At 35.9% G+C, this 20,644-nt stretch overlaps 1 protein-coding gene across 8 annotated transcripts; it reads right to left on the bottom strand.

Moving 5' to 3' along the window:
• Nucleotides 1-15,732: 15,732 nt before the first annotated feature.
• Nucleotides 15,733-20,621, bottom strand: LOC110709995. Of its 8 annotated transcripts, none has more exons than XR_002509085.1 (7): nt 20,386-20,620; nt 19,757-19,853; nt 17,281-17,345; nt 16,778-16,867; nt 16,602-16,686; nt 16,310-16,364; nt 15,733-16,121 (listed from the first exon to the last, which is right to left on the bottom strand). XR_002509085.1 is itself a non-coding variant. In XM_021888253.1 (6 exons), the coding sequence occupies exons 3-6, from the start codon at nt 17,304-17,306 to the stop codon at nt 15,962-15,964; spliced, it is 324 nt and encodes a 107-aa protein (XP_021743945.1). In that variant the 5' UTR covers nt 17,307-17,345; nt 19,757-19,853; nt 20,386-20,618; the 3' UTR covers nt 15,733-15,961. The 8 variants fall into 8 exon arrangements, 1 of the variants encoding a protein (XP_021743945.1); XR_002509083.1 differs by having other exon boundaries at nt 16,662-16,686; nt 20,386-20,618; XR_002509084.1 differs by having other exon boundaries at nt 16,310-16,686; nt 16,778-16,860; nt 17,281-17,363; nt 20,386-20,621.
• Between the last annotated feature and the right edge of the window lie 23 nt (nt 20,622-20,644).

Genomic DNA, 20,644 nt, shown 5'->3' with positions numbered 1-20,644 from the left:
CCCGGTGATGAGTACCTTTCACGTCGAATCATAATCGAATGAAGCGAAAGTGTGGAAAGTTTAGTGTTGCGGACAGTTTTAATTTCTTTTCTCTTCTCTCTGTTTTTGAAAACTTATTTTAAGAAAACATCCAATCCACTTTGTTTGGTCCATGATATGGGTCCAATAGCAGGGTAGTTGGATGGGGCTTGACAAGAGCTTTCCAACGATATATTATAAGCCCAATTCTGATGAATATTGAGGAAGTTATGGCCAATTTACTAAACTGGGCCCGGATTGAGCCTTATATACGACCCAATGATCTAGGGGAGAGCCTAATATGATTTATCATTCCTAATGCAATTAGGAATGGTTTTAGTCTTCTAGATTCTTCTAGAAGGTTATTTTCATTCCTAATTCAATTAGCATTGATAAATTGACTTTTGTTGACTTTTTAGAGTTTTAATTAAAATCAAAAAGCATTTTCGAGGAAAAGATACGATTTTATCCTCCAGTACGGAAAACTTATCTGATTTTTGAAAACGCGTCAAAAACAGGACTAGCGCCTGACGCCAGGCATTGGCGCCTGGAGCTAGGTCTGGCGCCTGGCGCCAGCCATTGTCGCTTGGCGCTAGTGTTGGCGCCTGGCGCCAATTAGCCAGGGTTGGCGCCTGCTCTTTTTTAGGTGCGCCAAGTGCTCTATTTTGTAATTTTATCTTTTTGGCTGATTTTCTCTATAAATAATGTATTAAAAACTCCGTTTTCATTCACCTACAATCAGTTTTTCATTCATCAATTCTCATCAAGTTTTCCTTAATCATTCATTCATCTCTTTCTCTTTTCAAAACTTGCTTTTCACATACAAAATTCCGTACTCACAAGATCTAGATACACCTATCCATATTCGAAGTTGCCTTCGCCCTAGACGTGAAAAATTTAATTTCTGAAGGTTTGGTCCCAAATCTCTATTTCAATTATTTAATTTAATTATTTTGTTTATTATTTTCCTTGAAGTTACTAACGTGTGTATTTTGTTATTAAAAAGAGGTACGAGGCATCAAAGTAAGTACTTTTATTGGTTTTATTGATGTTATGATGTAGAAATCATGTTTACATTGTTATTGTGATATTCCTAGTATCATTTCTAGGGTAATTTTAATATTAAATATGATTGACATGATGACTTTTATGTTCTTCCTAATATTTATGATTGTTAGTATCATGTTAGGGTTAAAGATTTGATTTTTATTGCTTAGTGACATGCTAGAGTTTGTTATTAATCTTGTTAGTATCATACCTAGGATCTTGCTATTTTTAATTATGCTTTAATATTAACATGAACATGATTATGATTATAATTGTAATTATTTATGATGATTATGAATATTATTATTATTATTATTATTATTATTATTATTATTATTTTGATGATGATTATAATTTTATTGTCATGATATTTATTATTATTGTGTTGCTTGATTATATTTATTGTTATTGCTTGATCACGCCTTTATGCATGTTTAAAAGGAATTTGGTACTTGTAATCACGCTTAATAAGATATTTAATAATCTTGTTAGGATTAATTTGATTATAATTCAATTGATCGCCAATAATAGATTTATTTGTGCATTATATTCAACAAACATAGATAAACAGGTTTAGGGTTAATCCTATTGATTGCATGTTAATTGAAAAGCGCACATGAATACAATCAGAATAAAGTAGAGGCTTATTATTAGGGCATGTTCAATCTCTTTTAGGTTGGATTTGTACCTTCATCCCCGAACCCTTATTTGGTTCAAGACCTTATGGAGTTGACGATCTCTTGGATCGTTAAGGGGTGTAACCTTCGCCCTTTTAATGGTTTACAAGTTCCTAAAACTTGTTGCCGACTCTTTTGCTCTATCTTCTTTCCCTTTGGACGCCACCGTACTTTAGTGTATGATAACAGTGGGGTTCAAGCTAGGGGTTAATGCTTGAAATTTATTCCCCACACCTATTATTAGGGCAGGTTCAATCTCTTTTAGGTTGGCTTTGTACCTTCATCCCCGAACCCTATTTGGTTCAAGACCCTTATGGAGTTGACGATCTCATGGATCGTTAAGCGGTGTAACCTTCACCTCGTGAACGGTTTATAAGTTCCTAAATAAACTTGTTGGCGACTCTTTTGCTCTATCTTCTTTCCCTTTGGACGCCACCGTCCTTTAGTGTATGATCACAGTGGGGTTCAAGCTAGGGGTTAGTGCTTGAAATATTCCCTACACATATGTGCTTATTTTTCTTAACTTCTATCCTTAGGCACCTAAAAGTTATTCAATTTGGAATGCTAGAAGAAAGAACGAGTCCATTTGATTGAAAACATAGAAAATAGGAATGGTTTTAGCCATATAGGCCAAATTTGGATGATTTTGGATGAGTAAGGGTCGAAAAATTGACATATGTGCTTATTTCTCCTAATTTCTATCCTTAGGCACCTAAAAGTTATTGAATTTGGAATTCTAGAAGAAAGAGCGAGTCCATTTGATTGAAAGTATAGAAAATAGGCATGGTTTTAGCCATATAGGCCAAATTTGGATGATTTTTGGATGAGTAAGGGTCGATAATTGACATATGTTCTTATTTTTCTTTATTTCTATCCTTAGGAACCTAAATGTTTTTGAATTTGGAATGCTAGAAGAAAGAACGAGTCCATTTGATTGAAAACATAGAAAATTGGCATGGTTTTAGCCATATAAGCCAAATTTGGATGATTTTGGATGAGTAATGGTCGAAAATTGACATATGTGCTTATTTTTATTAATTTCTAACCTTAGGCACCTAAAAGCAATTGATATTGGAATGTTAGAAGAAATAACGAGTCCATTGGTTTGAAAACATAGAAAATAGGCATGGTTTTAGCCATATAGGCCAAATTTGGATGATTTTGGATGAGTAAGGGTCGAAAATTTACATATGAGATTATTTTTCTTAATTTCTATCCTTAGGCACCTAAAAGTAATTGATATTGGAATGTTAGAATAAAGAAAGAGTCCATTGGTTTGAAAACATAGAAAATAGGCATGGTTTTAGCCATATAGGCCAAATTTGGATGATTTTTTATGAGTAAGGGGTCGATATTTGACATATGTGCTTATTTCTCTTAATTTCTATCCTTAGACACCTAAAAGTTATTGAATTTGGAATGCTAGAAGAAAGAACGAGTCCATTTGATTGAAAACATAGAAAATAGGCATGGTTTTAGCCATATAGGCCAAATTTGGATGAATTTGGATGAGTAGGGGTCGAAAATTGACATATGTGCTTATTTTTCCTAATTTCTATCCTTAGGAACCTCAAATTTCAGCCATATAGGCCAAATATGCAACTGAATAATCAAGAATAAGAAACCTTACCTTATATTGTTGGTTGTTTTTTTAACATTTTTTTATTATCTTCCATATTTTGTAGGAGACCTACCAGAAGAAGCTCGAAGAAACAAGGAGTCAGGGGATTCAGAAGAGTCCCAATGAGTTGTACTGGGAGACGGTGGGTGGGCGCAATAAGAAGGGGCGTGTGAAGGGACTTGGCCAAAGTGCAGAGCTCTACTATGGCAACCGGATGGGTCGAGCTTCCCTTTCTTCACAGCAATACACGCCGTCTGTCATTTCTCAGATGCAAGACCAGATGGAACACAGGGCGCAAGCTCTCCAATCTCAAATGGCAGCCGAGATGCAAAGGCGAATTGACTCCCGAATGGCTTAAATTAGCACTGTCAAAACGGTTTGACAGTTCGAGTTCGGTTCGGTTTGAAATCGGTTCGGTATTAAATCGGGTCGGTTTGAAATCGGTTTAAGTGTCTCGCGGGTCGGTTTCGGTTCGGTTTAAATAGTTCTCGATTCGATTCAGTTTCGGTTTATTCTTGCGCGGTTTTAATTCGGTTCGGGTTGTAAATGGTTCGGAAAGTAAACGGTTCGGTGCAGCCGGGTTGCAGTTTGTTAACGGTTCGATGTAAGCGATTTTTATATCGGTTCAAACAGTTTCGGGTTGGAAACGGTTTCGAGTTAGAAACGGTTTGGTTCTTTTTCGGTTCAGTTTTATTTTGGTTCGATTTGTTAACGGGTTTGCCTTTTATAAGATTTAACGTTATTCGGATCAGTTCCAGTTCACGTTTACTAAATTATGGTTCGGAACGGTTTTTTGAAATTTTTAATCGGGTCGTTTGGATTCGGGCAGTTAAACGATTTTGGTTTGAAGTTTCATAGTACTTGCTAACCTTTCGCTGGTTAACAAGTTTTATATCAAGCCGAGACTTCATCACTTCATATTTAGGCATTAAGCATTATATTATATACAAATTCTCATCGATTTCAAAAATACATATCATGTTATTTCAAGTTTAGTCATACTGATCTTACTAGTTTATTACGAAGTAACGTAGATTATAAAAGTTTAGTGTATTAATAAATTATTATTATTTTACTATCACATTATTAGCTGCTTCTTATTCAATCAACTAATTGATGTGTCATAATCATGATTTGATGAGTTATTGTGACGTCGAAATTACAGTTTGATTTATAAACCGTTCGGTTTGTAAGTGGTTCGGTTTATAAACGGTTCGGTGCAAACGGGTTGCAGTTTGTTAACGGTTCAGTGTAAACGGTTTTTACCTCGGTTCAAACGGTTTCAGGTTAGAAACGGTTCGGTTCCTTTTCATTTTGGTCTGATTACAGTTCGGTTTAGAACTAGTTAGGTTTGTTAACGGATTCGGTTCTTATACGGTTAGACATTATTCGGATCGATTCGGTTTCGGGTTTACTTAAATATGGTCCGGGTTGGTTTTCGGTTTTACAAAATCGGTTTTTAATCGGTTCGGTTCTCATTTGGGTCGGTCGGTTTCGGGCAGTTAAACGGTTTCGGTTTGAAATTTGACAGCACTAGCTGAAATAGAGAGGATTTACAAGGAGAGTATGGATGAGATGATGAGTCGTTTCACCAACAACGACTCATGTTCCACCATTCATCCTCAGCATCGAGACCCAAGGGACGACCCGGGTAGTGGTGGAGCAGGCCAGGGTTTCCAGGCGATTGCGTAGCTTAGTTTTAGTCTAGCATAGATTCACTCTAACATAGCTTTTGTTTGGTATAGATACCAAAATATGGACTACCTTTTGTACTAGGACATAATTATTATATATATATGTAAATAAATATAATTTCGTAGGTTTTGAAATGCATTTTATTTTTTTGTCGATTTATTATAAACAAAATTCAGGTTTGGAAATGCATTTTTTTATAGAAATTTCTTGCGGGCTGGAAGGTCTTTCCGACGGAATATTTCATCGCAAAAAAAAAAATTCCGACGGAATAGTTCCTCACAAAACGAAACATTCCAACGGAATATTTCGTCGTAAAATACATATTCCGACAGAACTTTCTGTCGCAAAAATATTAATTCCGACTGAAAATTTCCTCACAACCAACAAATTCCGACGGAATTTTCCGTCGCAAAATACAATTTCTGACGAAAAATTCCGTCGGAATATGTATTTTGTGACGGATCTTTTCCCATCGGAAAATTGCGACGGACCGCCAGTTAAGGTCAATTTAAAGTCGACGAAGTTATATCCGTCGTAAATTCCGTCGGAAAGAAGGTTTACGACGAAATTTTCGTCGTAAAATGTGCGATTTCCTACAAAGCGTTTTTCGACGACCGGTTCCGACGGAATTCCGTCGGAAAGAAGGTTTCCGACGGAATTTGGATAAGTTCCGACGAATTTTTTCCGTCGCAATTTTGCTGTTTTCTTGTAGTGGTCCCTCCTACCCGATTGTTGGTGGACTATCCACCAAGTGTCAACTCCCACGGGTTGCACCCAGTTTATGCTCCCTAAATAGGCTAGGTCCATGAGGTTTGAGCCCGCTACTTTGGCATTTAAATTGAGCTCCTTAATAGCCCAATATGCCTTATATTCCAATTCAACTAGGAGATGGCATGATTTACCGTACACGAGTCTATACGGAGTAGTACCTATAGGGGTCTTGAATGCAGTTCTGTACGCCCAAAGGGTGTCATCCAACTTGTCGCTCCAATCTTTCCTTGACTTTGCCACCACCTTCTCTAGAATGGCCTTGATCTCACGGTTAGAAACTTCAACTTGGCCACTAGTTTGGGGGTGGTAGGCTAGACCTGTCCTATGGTAGACAACATACTTTTTGTGGAGGGTGTCTACCTTCCGTTCATGAAAGTGAGATCCTCCTCACTTATTATTGCTCTAGGCACGCCAAATCTTGGAAAGAGTGTCTTCTTGAAAAGTCTGTGGACCGCCTTGGCATCATTGGTAGGAGTGGCGATGGCCTCGACCTACTTAGATACATAGTTTACGGCGACAAGGATATAGAGGTTCCCTTTTGAAGAAAGGAACGGTCCCATGTAATCAACACCCCAAACGTCAAAAATTTCAACTTCTAAAATTCCGGTTTGGGGAATCTCATGCCTCCGCGAGATGTTGCCAGTCCTCTGGCAAGAGTCACAAGCCTGCACAAAAATGTTAGCATCCTTAAACATCGTAGGCCAATAAAAACCCGACTCATTGATCTTGGCCACCGTTTTAGTGGGGCCATGATGTCCCCCATATGGTGAGGTGTGGCAACTAGTAAGCACACCGTGGACTTCCCATTCGGGAACACACCTGCGAAACAATCCATCGGCACACTCACGAAACAAAAAAGGATCATCCCAAAAATAATGTTTTAACATCCGAAAGGAATTTCTTTTTTTGTTGGTAGGACAAGTCAGGGGGTAGAGTACCACCCACTAAATAATAAGAAAAATCCGCGTACCATGGGTGTTGCTCTACAAGTGCATAAAGGTTGTCATCATGGAAAGAATCATCTATAGGTAGAGAATCCTTACCCTCATCATACCTGATACGTGACAAGTGGTCTGCCACTACGTTCTCTGCTCCCTTTTTATCTTTTATTTCGATGTTGAAGTCTTGGAGCAAGAGAACCCATCGGAGTAGCCTTGGCTTTGATTCCGCCTTAGCTATCAAGTACTTTAATTCTGCATGGTCAGTAAAAACAATGACTTTAAAACCAACAAGATATGATCTAAATTTTTCTAAAGTATAAATAACAGCAAGAAACTCCTTTTCCGTAGTGGCATAGTTGACTTAGGCTTCATCCAAAGTTTTGCTTGCATAATAAATAGCATGCAAAACCTTGTTCTTTCTCTGTCCGAGCACGGCTCCTAGCGCAAAGTCACTTGCATCACACATGATCTTGAAAGGAAGGTTCCAATCGGGAGCACATATGATGGGTGCCGATATCAAAGCCTGCTTAATCCTGTTGAAAGCCTCAAGACACTCGTCAGTAAAAATAAAAGGAGCATCCTTGAGCAAAAGCTGAGTCAGTGGTTTAGCAGTTTTAGAAAAATCTTTGATAAAGCGGCGATAAAACCCCGCATGACCCAAGAAACTTCTAACTCCCTTAATATTAACTGGGGGAGGTCATTGCTCAATCACTGATATCTTAGCTTTGTCTACTTGTATGCCCTTATCAGATACAATGTGACCTAGAACTACTCCCTCTGTCACCATAAAGTGACATTTTTCCCAATTTAGAACTAAATTGCACTCTTCACATCGTTTTAAAATTTTAGCGAGATTAATTAAACATGAATCAAATGAAGAATCATACACGCTAAAATCATCCATAAAGACTTCCTTAATAGACTCTATGAAATCAGAAAAAATGCTCATCATACAACGTTGAAAGGTAGAGGGTGCATTACATAAACCAAAAGGCATTCTACGATATGCAAAAGTGCCATAAGGGCATGTAAAAGTTGTCTTTTCCTAATCTTCAGGGTGAATCGGAATTTGGAAAAATCCCGAATACCCATCCAAATAGCAAAAGAATTTATAGTTAGCTAACCTCTCAAGCATTTAATCTATAAAGGGAAGAGGAAAGTGGTCCTTTTTAGTGGAAATATTTAATCTATGATAATCAATGCACATACGCCACCCTGTTATAGTTCTAGTGGGAATTAATTCATTTTTTTCATTGGTTATCACAGTCATCCCACCCTTTTTAGGCACTACCTGCACAGAAGTTACCCATTTGGAGTCAGAAATAGGATAGATAATACCTGCATCAAGTAGTTTCATAACCTCCTTCTTGACTACCTCCTGCATGTTGGGATTTAATCTTCGTTGGGGTTGAATGCAGGGCTTATAGTTGTCCTCTAGATGTATCTTGTGCATACAAAAAATCAGGGCTAATACCCTTGAGATCATCAATACTGTACCCAATAGCTTTCTTATGGGTTTTGAGAACCCCTAGAATTTGGGAAGTTTGTAGGTCATTAAGTGCAGTACTGATGATCACGGGGTATAGTTCCTGCTCATCTAGAAAAATATATTTTAAATGAGAAGGGAGAGGTTTTAGCTCAGATTTCTTGACCTCTGCAGGTTTTGATTCCTGAACTAAATTTACTACCTTCATTGTTTCCTTGGGGCTTAACTCTTTTAAGGAAAGAGCCTTTTGAATATCTTGTACCTCATTACCCCAAACGCTTGCATTGTATTTAGATAAATTCCCACAGAGAACTTCCTCTAGGGGATCCCTCGCAAGAACCTGTGGCAACCTATCATCACAAATATCATCCATTGTATCAATTACATCAATATAACAACAATTTTCCTCTAGCATAGGCCCTTTCAAAACTTTCCCTAAATTAAAAGTAACATTGTCATCACCTACAGAAAGGGTTAGTTTACCATTTTTAACATCAATAATTGCTCCTGCAGTAAGGAGAAAAGGCCTACCTAATATAATGGGTATTTGCGTATCCTCTGCCATGTCTAACACAACAAAATCAACAAGAATAAAAAATTTACCAACTCTGACAGGGACGTCCTCTAAAATACCTAAAGGGTATTTTACCGAACGATCTGCCATTTGCAAAGTTATATTAGTAACTTTTAATTCTCCCATATTAAGTTTAGCACAGACAGACGATGGCATGACACTGACACTAGCACCCAAATCACACAAAGCTTTATCAATAAAAACATTCCCTATATGACAAGGGATAGAAAAACTACCGGGATCCTTTAATTTAGGAGGGGATTTGTTTTGCAATAAAGCGCTACACTCCTCTGTGAAAGCTACAGTTTCTACTTCATTAAAGGCCATTTTCCTAGTCAGAATGTCTTTCATAAATTTAGCATAAGCAGGAACTTGAGTGATTAAATCAGTAAAAGGAACTGTTACCTGCAGGTTTTTCACAACCTCTAAGAACTTACCGAATTGTTTATCAAACTTACTCTTCAATTGTCTATTAGGGAATGGAAGTTTGATAACTGGGCTCTGCACATCTCCTCCCTTATCCTGAGATTTACCCTGCACAGAAACATTAGTAGAGTTAGTATCTATTTGTAGCCCTGCAGGGCTAGCAGGATTAGCGTTTGGTATAGAGGAATCTAGATCAGGAACTGGTCTATCTTCCTTCGGCATAGGAGGTCCATCATAATGTGAACCACTCCTTATAGTGATTGCATTGGCATGATCTGTAGGATGGATAGGTTGTGATGGTAGAGCTCCCTGCTAACGGGATTGTAGGGTAGATGAAAATTGTGCAATTTGATTGTCCATGATTTTATTATGGGCTAAAATGGAATCAATTTGCGCATCCCTACTCTCCATATGCTTTTGCATATTGGCAAGCATTGCTCTAATTTCTGTCATGGCAGGGTCGGAAGATGATGAGGATGATGCTTGGCTTTTCTGGCCGGAACTAGGGTGGTAATATTTTTGTTGTGGTGGGGTTTGCTGTTGTGGTTGTTGTGGAGGTGGAGGGTTTTGTACATTGGTGCTCCGGTATGAAAGATATGGATGGTTCCTATAATCGGCATTGTAGGAATTGGAACATGGGTTATTCTGCCTATAGGTTTGAAAGGCATTAACTTGTTCCATAGAGCTCCTACAATCTTGCTCCCAATGCCCTACAATTCCACAATTTTCACAAAAAGCTTCATTGTTAGCAAAAACAGAAACATTAGCTATAGAGTTAGGAGCAACAGTAAGATTAACTAATTTTTGAAAAATAGACTTTAATTGAGCTTGCAAAAAGGATACGGAATCGACATTATGTTTTCCTTTATTTGCAAACCCTCTCGGATTCCCATATTGAGAATTGTGTATCGCCATGTCTTCGATAACCTGTCCTGCATCGTCCACATTTAAATTCATGAACCTCCCACTGGCCGTAGAATCTAGCACTGATCTAGAAGAATTTCCAAGTCCATTGTAGAATGCTTGGATCAATTGTCATTGTGCTAGATTGTGGTGGGGGCATTCTCTTTGTAGGTCCTTGAACCTCTCCCAAGCCACATATAGCGTTTCGTCGGCCTCTTGAGCGAAGTTCTGAATAGCACTCCTTAGTACTGTTGTTCTCTCTACAGGATAGTATTTATTATAGAAATTCAAAGCAAGAGTTTCCCAGTCAGTAATACCAAGTGCAGTTCTATTGAAACCATTAAACCATAATTTAGCTTTGCCACATAATGAAAAAGGAAAAAGAATCTCCCTAATTTGGTCTTGCGTGACCCCGACTTTGTCTAATGGTGTTACAATACTGGCAGAAATCTGCGATGTGAAGATTAGGATCTTCACACTTAGCTCCACTAAATTGCTTCCTCTCTATCATAGTGATAAATTGGGGCTTGATTTCGAACTGAACTTCATCTAGTGCCGGAGTGGGAGTAAGGTGCGGGAAATCTGTGAGCTTCGGCTGCGAGTAGTCACTGAGTTTCTTCTGGGCCGTCATCTCTGATTCTGAATCTGAAGGAATATCTGTGTCACTAGAATCAGAGAGAGGATCTCTTCGACTGTTGTCCTCCTCAGAACCCGCCAGAATTTGTCTATAGATTTTCCTTTGCCTATGAAAAGAGCGCTCGATCTCAGGATCGAATGGTATGTAACCTGATCTGGAACACCTGGGCATAAACAAGGAACTAAAAGACAAATATGAGAATTGCCTCAAAGAACTAATGTTCTCTAAGACAAAAGGGGATAATCTAGACTACAAAAATAATCAGAAAATAAAAATAAAACCGTTTCCCCGGCAACGGCGCCAAATTTTGACAGGGTAAAGTCGTATCCCCTAATCAAAAGTAATTACCTAAGTCCTCTAACTAAAGTAGATAGGGAAGTAGGGTCAAACTCCACAGGGAAACAAGTCTTTCTACTCCTAATTAATTTTTATAATCTAAATTATCAAAGTAACCAATATTGTTGTAAATAAATTCTATACTACGAGGAATAAGATTGAAGGAAATAAAGTAGGGAGATATTAAATATTAAAAGACCTAGGGCATAGGTTCACTAATAAAAAATATTCCAGGGCAAATCATAATAAGCAATCATCAAGCATTGATTAATCAGATTATAAAGGGATTTCGCTACGTATTATAATCACAGAGTTAATTTACCGGTATTAAATCTCATCTGTCGAATCTCGACTTAACCATTTATAAATTAATCCGCCTATTGAAACTAAGCCTAAACATCAATTCTCATATGTCGAATCTCGAATTAATATTACTAAACTCATACAATTAAATCTGGCCAAACCTAATTGCATAGCATTAAATCAATCAATAGGAAATTAACCAAGCACTGATAATTAACTATCACAAAATTACCCCTTCATATCATTTATTAGATCCCCATAAATCCTAGAAATAAAACTACTCAAGCATCATCATAACTAAACTTATCAAATAAATAAAACAAGGCATAACAAAGAAGTAAATAAAATAACTGAAATTAAGAGAGAAGAAATTGTTACCAAAAGAAATCTGGATTAATGAAAGTAATTAAGAACAAAAGTTGAGAGAGAATTTAAGAGAGAGAAATATCCTAAGTAGAGAGAGAAAATCTAAAGAAGAAGGTAATTAGAATTTACGTACATTATTCGTACTTAAACCTTTCTCAAAACAAAAATTAAAACTAACCTAATCAGCTCTAAGAAAAACACGCGCTTAAGGCCGCCCGATCAGGCCCGCCTTTTTTTACAACGCCCTGCTGGTATGCCGCGCCCGATCGAGCTTACACTTACCCGATCGGGCGCGCCTCTTCCTTGAGGGTTCTTCTGCGCGCATCCGCCCGATCGGGCGTATGCTTGCCCGATCGGGCCCGGTCTTCTTCTTCGAGGCTTGGATTTTGATTGGGCTCAATTCCTCGGCCCAATCTGGATTTCCTCATCGGGTCTTGATTAATCGATCCAATAGCCCCGGTATCTCATACCGAGCCCTTAATCACCGGCTCTCACCGATCCTGGGCTTCAAGAGTGGTCGTGTCCTTCTAACTTCCGTAGTTGATCCATGAAAACCCGGGAAAATGCTCCAAAAGTGCAATTTCCTGTAAAACTCAACTAAAACTACGAAAACACTAGAAAACACAAATTAGTCATAAAAGTGGCTCTAAAGAGCCAAAAACACTACTAATTATGACCGTGGGACGGGGGTAAAACACTATATAAATTGGATATATCACCCCTCAGAATGTAATTTTGAAACTAATAAAGACCAATGATAATGTAATTGACGATAAATACTAATCAATTCCAATCCAACCAACTAACCAAAAACCTCAGCAGCTATTATATATAACACAAATCTATTAATAAGAACAAATTAATTACAATTTAAAAATCATTTTGTACATTTACGAGCAGAAACCAATATAATTATGCAATTTAATACAAGATTATAAGCATAACCAAAATCATAAGTAAACAAAGGACAACAATCAGTAGCCTTTAGCAATAACACAATTAAACAAACTACATAATATGTGTTTTTTATGGACTAACCCTACCAAACAACTAAGCTAAGCTACCCAGAAATGATATTGATTAGCTATATTAACAGCTAAGGTGCCTTGAATTAATCTTAATTGCCTTCACTAACCAACGTGTACAAGTCTTCAATCTGCCACCTCTTGAACCTGCAACCACATATTTGCCTCCATAACCTGCCAGCACATCAAGGAAGCTTGACTTTTTGTAAAGAAAAAAGCCTTAAGAAATCACGAGGGCAAAAACGGAAGGGAAGCATTCAGCAAGAACAAAAAAAATTATGGCAGGGGAAAAAACGTCCTAGCACTGTTCATAAGGATTTTGCTAAAAGTAAAAGTTCCTCAACCCAATTTGGCTTTTATAAGGGTTATGGATGTGTTCTTTTCCCATAACAACGGGTTGTCAACTCGGGTTGTATTTAAATCAGATTTGACCTGTATATCTATAATAATATTATTAAAACAAAGGGAACAACATGGTCCCGCCATGTGTCACCCTTCCCACAACATGACTAGGCGACACATGTGTGTGAGGTGGAATCCTACATGTCACGTCTTTCCCCAATATAAGTTGATTCCATCGGCATTAATTAAAACTCTATAACTTTTAAAAAAAATAAAAAATAAAAAAGAATCTTCATATGTATAACCTCCAAATTTAATTCTATAACTTTCATTCTCTATTATAATGTTTAATTTTCATCAAAAACTCTTCATATGCATAACCTCCAAATTTAAATTTGACATGCTTATTTTAAATATATTAATGAAAGATCATATAGATTATTATTTCGTATATATTTCATTCACTTATTAATAATCCGTATTGTTTAACATTAATCCTTTTTACTAATTTTGATCAAACTTAATTATAAATTTACTATTTATTAGGGCATCTAGTTTATGGGTTAAAAGAGTTTGGGTTAAATTGAGTTTTGTGTCATATATTTTTGTTCAAAAAATCAAAACCCATAATAAATGAATCCGCGTGTTCAGCTGGATTTTCGTCAGACCTTGTGAAATTGACAGACCTAATAGTGGTGTTTAAATTGAAAAACAATTATTTCATGTAATGAAGTTTACTACCCTTAAATTTTACGGAGTAGTTTTTTTTTTTTTTTTTTTTTTAATTTTTAACCTTGAAAGTCTCTTTTTATAATAAAAGAAGTCAAAGCGGTAAATATTATGCTTTAATTTAGATAACCTATCTCCGGTAAAGGCTACCCATACAATTGTTGTATGTGGTTCCTACATTCAACCACAATTTGTCATGTTTTTATTGGTTAAAATTATGGGTCCAAGTTCCATTTGAATTCAATTTATATTTGACTCCTAGTTTTCTTCCCTTTTTTATGATGTGTCAAATTTCTAATGATATAGTATGTAGGGATCAAAAACAATAATTGTATGTGTATCAACTCTAGGATTTGAGATTTTCTCTCACTAGTAGTCTTATAGATTTGAACACTCCATTAAATTATTTGCAATACATAGTTTTAAAGACTAGATTAATAGATTTTTGTATTGTTAATGTAATATAATAAATCATTGAACAATAAATCATTTGTAAGGTTTTGGTTCTTACATCAAAATTATTAAACAATAAATCATTCTCCCATCAAAGACAAAACCAAGAAGAAAAAAAAAATTAAAATATAGAAGATTGATGATATTGGTCTCTAATTTTTTTTTTTTTTTTTTTTTGACAAAGAGAACATACAAAAAAACTAAAACCGAAAACAACGTAATTCCATGCGCCTAGCAGCCCCAGCAAGAACATGAGCTTCTACAATTGAAGCCCTTGAGACTATGTGACACACCACAAATTAAAGGAGGATAAAACATGTCAAATTTCTTGCAAAACCCAGATAACAGAAATATCCTTAGCTTGAAGAACAGCGAGCAGCTGAAGATTAGCCATACAGTCCGTGAACAAAATAATCCGAGTAATCCCCTATTGAGAAGCATGCCTAAGCCCATACAGACAAGCTAATAACTCAGAATGGAGAGCTGAACTAGTAACACAAGCTCTAGCACCACCCCCAAAATACTGGGAAGAAGAGGAATCCCAGAAACACCAACATGTACAAGCATTATGATTTCCTTGCTCCCAGGCACCATCGAACATCATATAAATATCACATGTAGAATATAGATCGCTTCGAAGAACCTGAGACAATTGAGGGACCACAAAACCAGGAGGAATACCAACAGGTTAGCCCAGAAGCTCGCGAGCCCGCTTACTTCTATCACACCAATCATAAGCCAAATCAATGACAGACTGGGGGGAATAAACCGCCGATCGAAACCTGGCATTGTTCCTTGTCAACCAAATTGCCCAGCAAATTCCAAAAAAGAAGTACAAATTCAACCAGTCCTTGACCTTAGCATAATCAGAAATGATATTCGAAACCCAACTATGGAAAGGAACCGAAGATTCCAATCTAGGAAGATGGATACTGGAATTGTTGACCCAAAGGTTTCGAGAGAAAGGACATTCCCGAAACAAATGTTCTGTAGTTTTGCTAGAATGGCGGCAAAAAATGCAAGACGGATCAATACACTAGTAGAAAAAGTGCTATTTGTAACTGGCGAAATTGACTTTTTGTAACTGGCATTGTTGGTTGCGAATGCCACCGTTACAACTAGTGAATATTATTCGTAACCGGCTAATGTTAGTTACAAATAATGTACTATTCGTAACTGGCTTAACCTAACGTCAGTTACAAAAAGTCTATTTTCCAAGTTAAAAAATATACTATTCGTAACTGACATTAAGTTACGCCGGTTACAATTATGGTATTATTATTAACTAGCAAATATTAACGCCGGTTATGAATATAATAATTATTTTTTAAAAAAAAAAATTACTATTAGTAACTAGCATTAGATTACGTCAGTTACTATAAAATAAATAATTTTTTTATAATAAATATTTGATTCGAATACAAAATGGTAGTATATCCTACTAAATGGATTACAACCTGTTACAATTCAATCCAAAACAGCTAACTCCATGGTTTATAAGTCCAAAGATGCACACACTTACAAGTCTTATAAGTTACAAGCAAAGCCATAAATTTAGGGCCAAAAATTAATTAATCTAAATAAAAAAAATATTATCTCACGTTACCAATCCTAGGGACATGGATTTGGAAATCTTGAATGAACCTTGTTTATCTTAGCAACTACTTCAGCTGATAACTCAATACGAAATGCATTAACAATCTCCTGAAGCTGCCATATCTTGGTTGCTCCTAAAACAGCACTTGCTACAAGGGGGTGCTTCAAATAAAAGCTGCCAAACAGAAGTCAATACTTAAAAGAGATTTGTACGTCAGTATTTGCCATAAGTAGAAAATCTTACATCTAAGAATTAAAGTGATGGACTGACTAAAGTTACTGCATGCTATACAAATGTAGACCATCATAATTTCGTAACACCAGAAAGGAAAGGGGGAAATGAAAATGGGAGAAATGGCATACCAATTGCCAAAGAAACTGGGTGAAGGCCGTACTTTTCTGCTATATGAAGGTACTCCTGCAGTAAAAGTGAATACATTAACAACTCAAGTTGTCAGCACAAAAATGCCAAGGCTCCATAGCATGCATATCCAAGAAATACAAGTATTAAACATTTGACTGCCTTGTTCTCAGCACTGAGGTAGCTAAAAGTTCCAAGTACATCATATGATCTAACTAGTTGTTGTTGCATGTTGAGTTTAGAAATAGTAACCAACATAGAGCAAGAACATGTTATCAGATTAACAGGAGTTACAAGTCCTTCCAAAGCTGAAAAGAATATGCTAATTTTGTAGCAGCATTGGACAGGCTATACCTGGATTCCCCTTCTGAATATCTTCCTGCTTGCCAAAAGAGCAAAAATCAACATACAGATTACAGCATATAAATCAAGTCGCATGATGTCATATTTTAAAATTAGAATCTAAATACCTTTGAAAAGATTCAATCGAGCATCTGCAGGACCTCTATCATCTCCAAAGTATTTACCAAACAGTATGCCCATAGCCAAAGGACTGTAAGCTAACAAGAAGATGTTGCAAAGGGTTATACAGGAATATCACAGTTAAATTCAAGTGAAGCATTTAAATTAAAAGAACGAAAGGCCATATAGAAGTAGCAACCAAATTATATAACTGACATATTTAACTTATTAATAAAAGCTGAGAGAAAAACTGCAGCAAGACAATATGAAGCAAAGCTTACAAAAGATATTCTAAACGCAAAGAAGGGGTTTGATGAACAGCGCTCTTTAGATTTATGACATTACCGAAAATTAGGCAAACAACTTAATGTTAATAGTAACAATTAGTATTTAAGTACATTATTTTTACCACAAATCTATCAAAATTTTATAAAAAAGAGTATCCATCTCAGCCTTAAGCAACAAGAATCCATCTACTTCACAAGCACATAATTAATTCAAGATAGTATACCTCTCATGATGAAAGCACTCAGCCATTGTAGAATCAAAAGTGCAGCAGAGCAAGCTGTAGGAGTTCTGGTACACCAAGATTCACTGTTAGGAGTTTAGGACATATCTTCCATAGTTTTAGAGCAGCATTCAAAATTTATTGTTTATTAGACTACTCAATAGGATTATTATTATTATGTTTTAGGGACTGAAATAAATTATAGATGTTTCACCACAAAACATCAGAAAAGGGGCAGAAGACAATGGAACCCAACTTCCAAAATGCCTTGATGTTTCACCAGCATACAAATTTTTTGGTGAAGCTTAGTAGTCTTTAAAAAAAATCTGCAACAGGGCATTATCACCAGCATTCCAATTGTGCTGATAAAAGAGAGAAATATTCGGTGTTGACTAAGCAACAGAGAAGAATTTCCAAACTTGAAATATTCAGTGTTGACTAAGCAACAGAAAAGAATTTCCAAACTTTCATGGAACCAAACATAGTAGGGAAGCGGGTAGGGTAAGCCCTTTGGGCACCTAAGTAAATTGCCAAAAGAGCTTCAGAACAGCAGCCATGTGACCTATAATTGTAAATATACAACCTAATTACTAGAGATGCACAAATATTCAAGGCAATTTATCAAAGCTTAATTGTTATTTCCATATTCCATAAGCCAGACACTAGCAGCCCATAGTTTGAGATAAGCCCTGATTCAAACAACACATGATTTGATAGTAAAAGCAGGACCCTGACATAGAATAGAATCATGGACAATAATTAATGGATTTAAAGGAAAGTATTAACCTCTAAAAGACATGGAACTTTTAATTTTAACACTCCATATTTAGTAAGCGAATCTGGACTAAGATTTTAATTATAATCATTAACTTTGCTCTCAAACTCTAAGATATCGAACCTAAGGGCAAGTTGTAAGCTGATGCAAACATAATCAATATAATCAGCCAATTTAGACTAAGGTCAACCCAAATCAGATGCATTTAAAGTTAGCAAGAAGGTAATACTTCACAGCCAAGCAACATCTCTAACAACAACAAAATCACATGAAAGCAACAAAAGGCTCAAGTAACAATAGACCAATCTAACATATGAAACAACAATCTTACCCAAGCAACCAGATTCTGAAATAAAGCTCTGAATTTAGTTCTGAAATTCAGATCTGAGATTAGTTTTGAAATTCAGCTCTGAATTCAGTTCTGAAATTCAGCTCTGAATTTATTTATGAAATTAGCTCTAATTTTAGTTCTGATTTTCAGTTCTAAGCTTTAATTCTGAAATTCAGCTCTGAATTCATCTATGAAATTAGCTCTGATTTTAGTTCTGATTTTCAGTTCTGAGCTTTAGTTCTGAAATTCAGCTTTGATTTCAGTTCTGACTTTCCATTCTATATTTAGTTATGAAATTGACTATTGGAAGCATGCTCTAGCAATACACTATCATCAGATATAAAATGCTGCAGCCAATCTGTCTACAAATAACAAAAGAATGGATTCATGAATTTAGATTTGTTGACCCTCCTAAGACAACTCAACTAAGCTGTACGCTTATTAAATTAACCGAGTACATATTATTGCAGTTCAAGCTGGAGTTCTTAGTCAAAGATGTTGTGCCCTTGTCTTGGAAATAGGAGATATCTAGCTAATCATCTATTTACGCACACAATCACACACACACGCACAGAGTATGAGTATTTGATACCATGTTTTGTTCAACTCAACTAATTGTTTCTAGTCAGCAAGCTTTGCAAAAGGGTTCTGTTGGAAAGTTGGAAGAAATAACTTAAGAACAAATGAAAAGGAACAATAAATGCAGAAATAGATAGAAAGACAATAATTATAACTTCAACTCAAAAGGATTTGGAAATGTGTAGATGACCAGTAGTTCACTAGTTCAACACAGCCTATGAATCTATTATTTTTTATTTTATTATTGTATCAACTCTCTACTCTCTAGACCTTGAATGAAATTAGAAATTTATTTATACTAATGATAAAATCATGGACTTATTAACTAGCAAAGCAATTAAACAAGTGATAATAAAAAAAAAAATTATAAAAAAAGAAAAGAAAAAAAAGAGATCATAAACACAAGGTTACTCAATAAGCCAAGTAATTAAATCAGGGAGTTAATTTAGAATCAAGTAACTACTTATTCAATTCATGCCTTAAATTCTACATCATATTATCAATTTATTACTACTACAAGAAAAAATATAACTCCATATCACACAACAACCATCGGATAATGATGCCACTCGTGTAAAGTTTATGAGCAGCTCAATCAAGGGATCAATACATCAATTAAGCCATGCAAGTAAAAAAAAAAAAAAAAAGAGCTAATTAAACATGATAACCTAAAATCTTTAAACAAATTCAGTCACAACAATAATTAAGGTTCAAAAAATAAGGCCCGAGTGGGCAATGTTTTCACAACTGCTAATTGAAATCCTATATATATCTGGACAAAGATACTTCGCTACCTGCTAATTTGCTCGAGGGTCCACTTTGAGAGACAGAGAGTAACCCCTTATGCAACTTCCATATATTTGTATATATTTACCAGAACAAGGCAAATTTCTGCAAAATAAAAAAAAAAAAAAAAAGACATGTAATTAATTAAGATACATTCATATTTCAATACTTAGAAACACCAAAAACAGAACGATACTCAATGCATTAGCAGCCTCCAGGCTTATACCAAAACCATCCAATAACGCATAGCTAAAATAACCCAGAACCTAAACCTCAAATTTCTTTCTAATTAAGGTTGTAGATTCGACCACAGTAAGATTAATTTGGCAAAAATCATTTTGATTGACAATAAAAAAAAAAAAATGTAGTTCGAAAAAAAAGTGTAATTTGATTGAAAATGCTGAAATTTGATAGAATTAATTGCGCTACAAAATCGATTGAATAATTTGCCCTAAATTAGAACTTTGAAGTTTCTTTTAATCTACCTAAATTTCAAATCAAAATACTGAAATTCAAGGAATATATGATTGAATTATAACTACAATTTAATTGTATGATTCGAATGATGAATATATACTGCAATTATTTTAACAAATTCGAATCAAATTCCTACAGAAGAGGAATAATTCAAACTCACCTAGTAAGTGCAGTGGTGGCGCAACGGTGCAGCAGTGCGATGGTGCTTCGGTGGGTATGGCGGTGCGCCGGTGTGCCGATGACCATAGGCGTGCAACAGTGGGAGCGACGGTGGGTTCGGCGGTGCAGAGACCGACGGTTCTTTCAGAGTAAATGAGGTGAAACTATGAAAGTGAATATTAGAGTGGGATATTTTTCTCTTTCACGAATAGATTAAATTGAGGGTAAAGTGATTCTAAGATCTTAAAAAAAAAAAAAAA

This window comes from Chenopodium quinoa, unplaced genomic scaffold, assembly GCF_001683475.1.
Source record: "Chenopodium quinoa cultivar QQ74 unplaced genomic scaffold, ASM168347v1, whole genome shotgun sequence".
Lineage (NCBI taxonomy): Eukaryota > Viridiplantae > Streptophyta > Magnoliopsida > Caryophyllales > Amaranthaceae > Chenopodium > Chenopodium quinoa.
Note: the sequence above shows the minus strand (reverse complement) of the source record. Positions and strands in the feature narration are given on the sequence as shown.

What these genes read in the sequence shown, in the direction of transcription:
- LOC110709995 (XM_021888253.1), bottom strand. Translation starts at nt 17,306, where the DNA reads ATGGCTGAGTGCTTTCATCATGAGAG. An exon ending in GAGTGCTTTCATCATGAGAG is followed by an intron (nt 16,861 to 17,280) that starts GTATACTATCTT and finishes GTTAGCTTACAG; the next exon opens with TCCTTTGGCTATGGGCATAC. An exon ending in TCGATTGAATCTTTTCAAAG is followed by an intron (nt 16,365 to 16,777) that starts GTATTTAGATTC and finishes CTTTTACTGCAG; the next exon opens with GAGTACCTTCATATAGCAGA.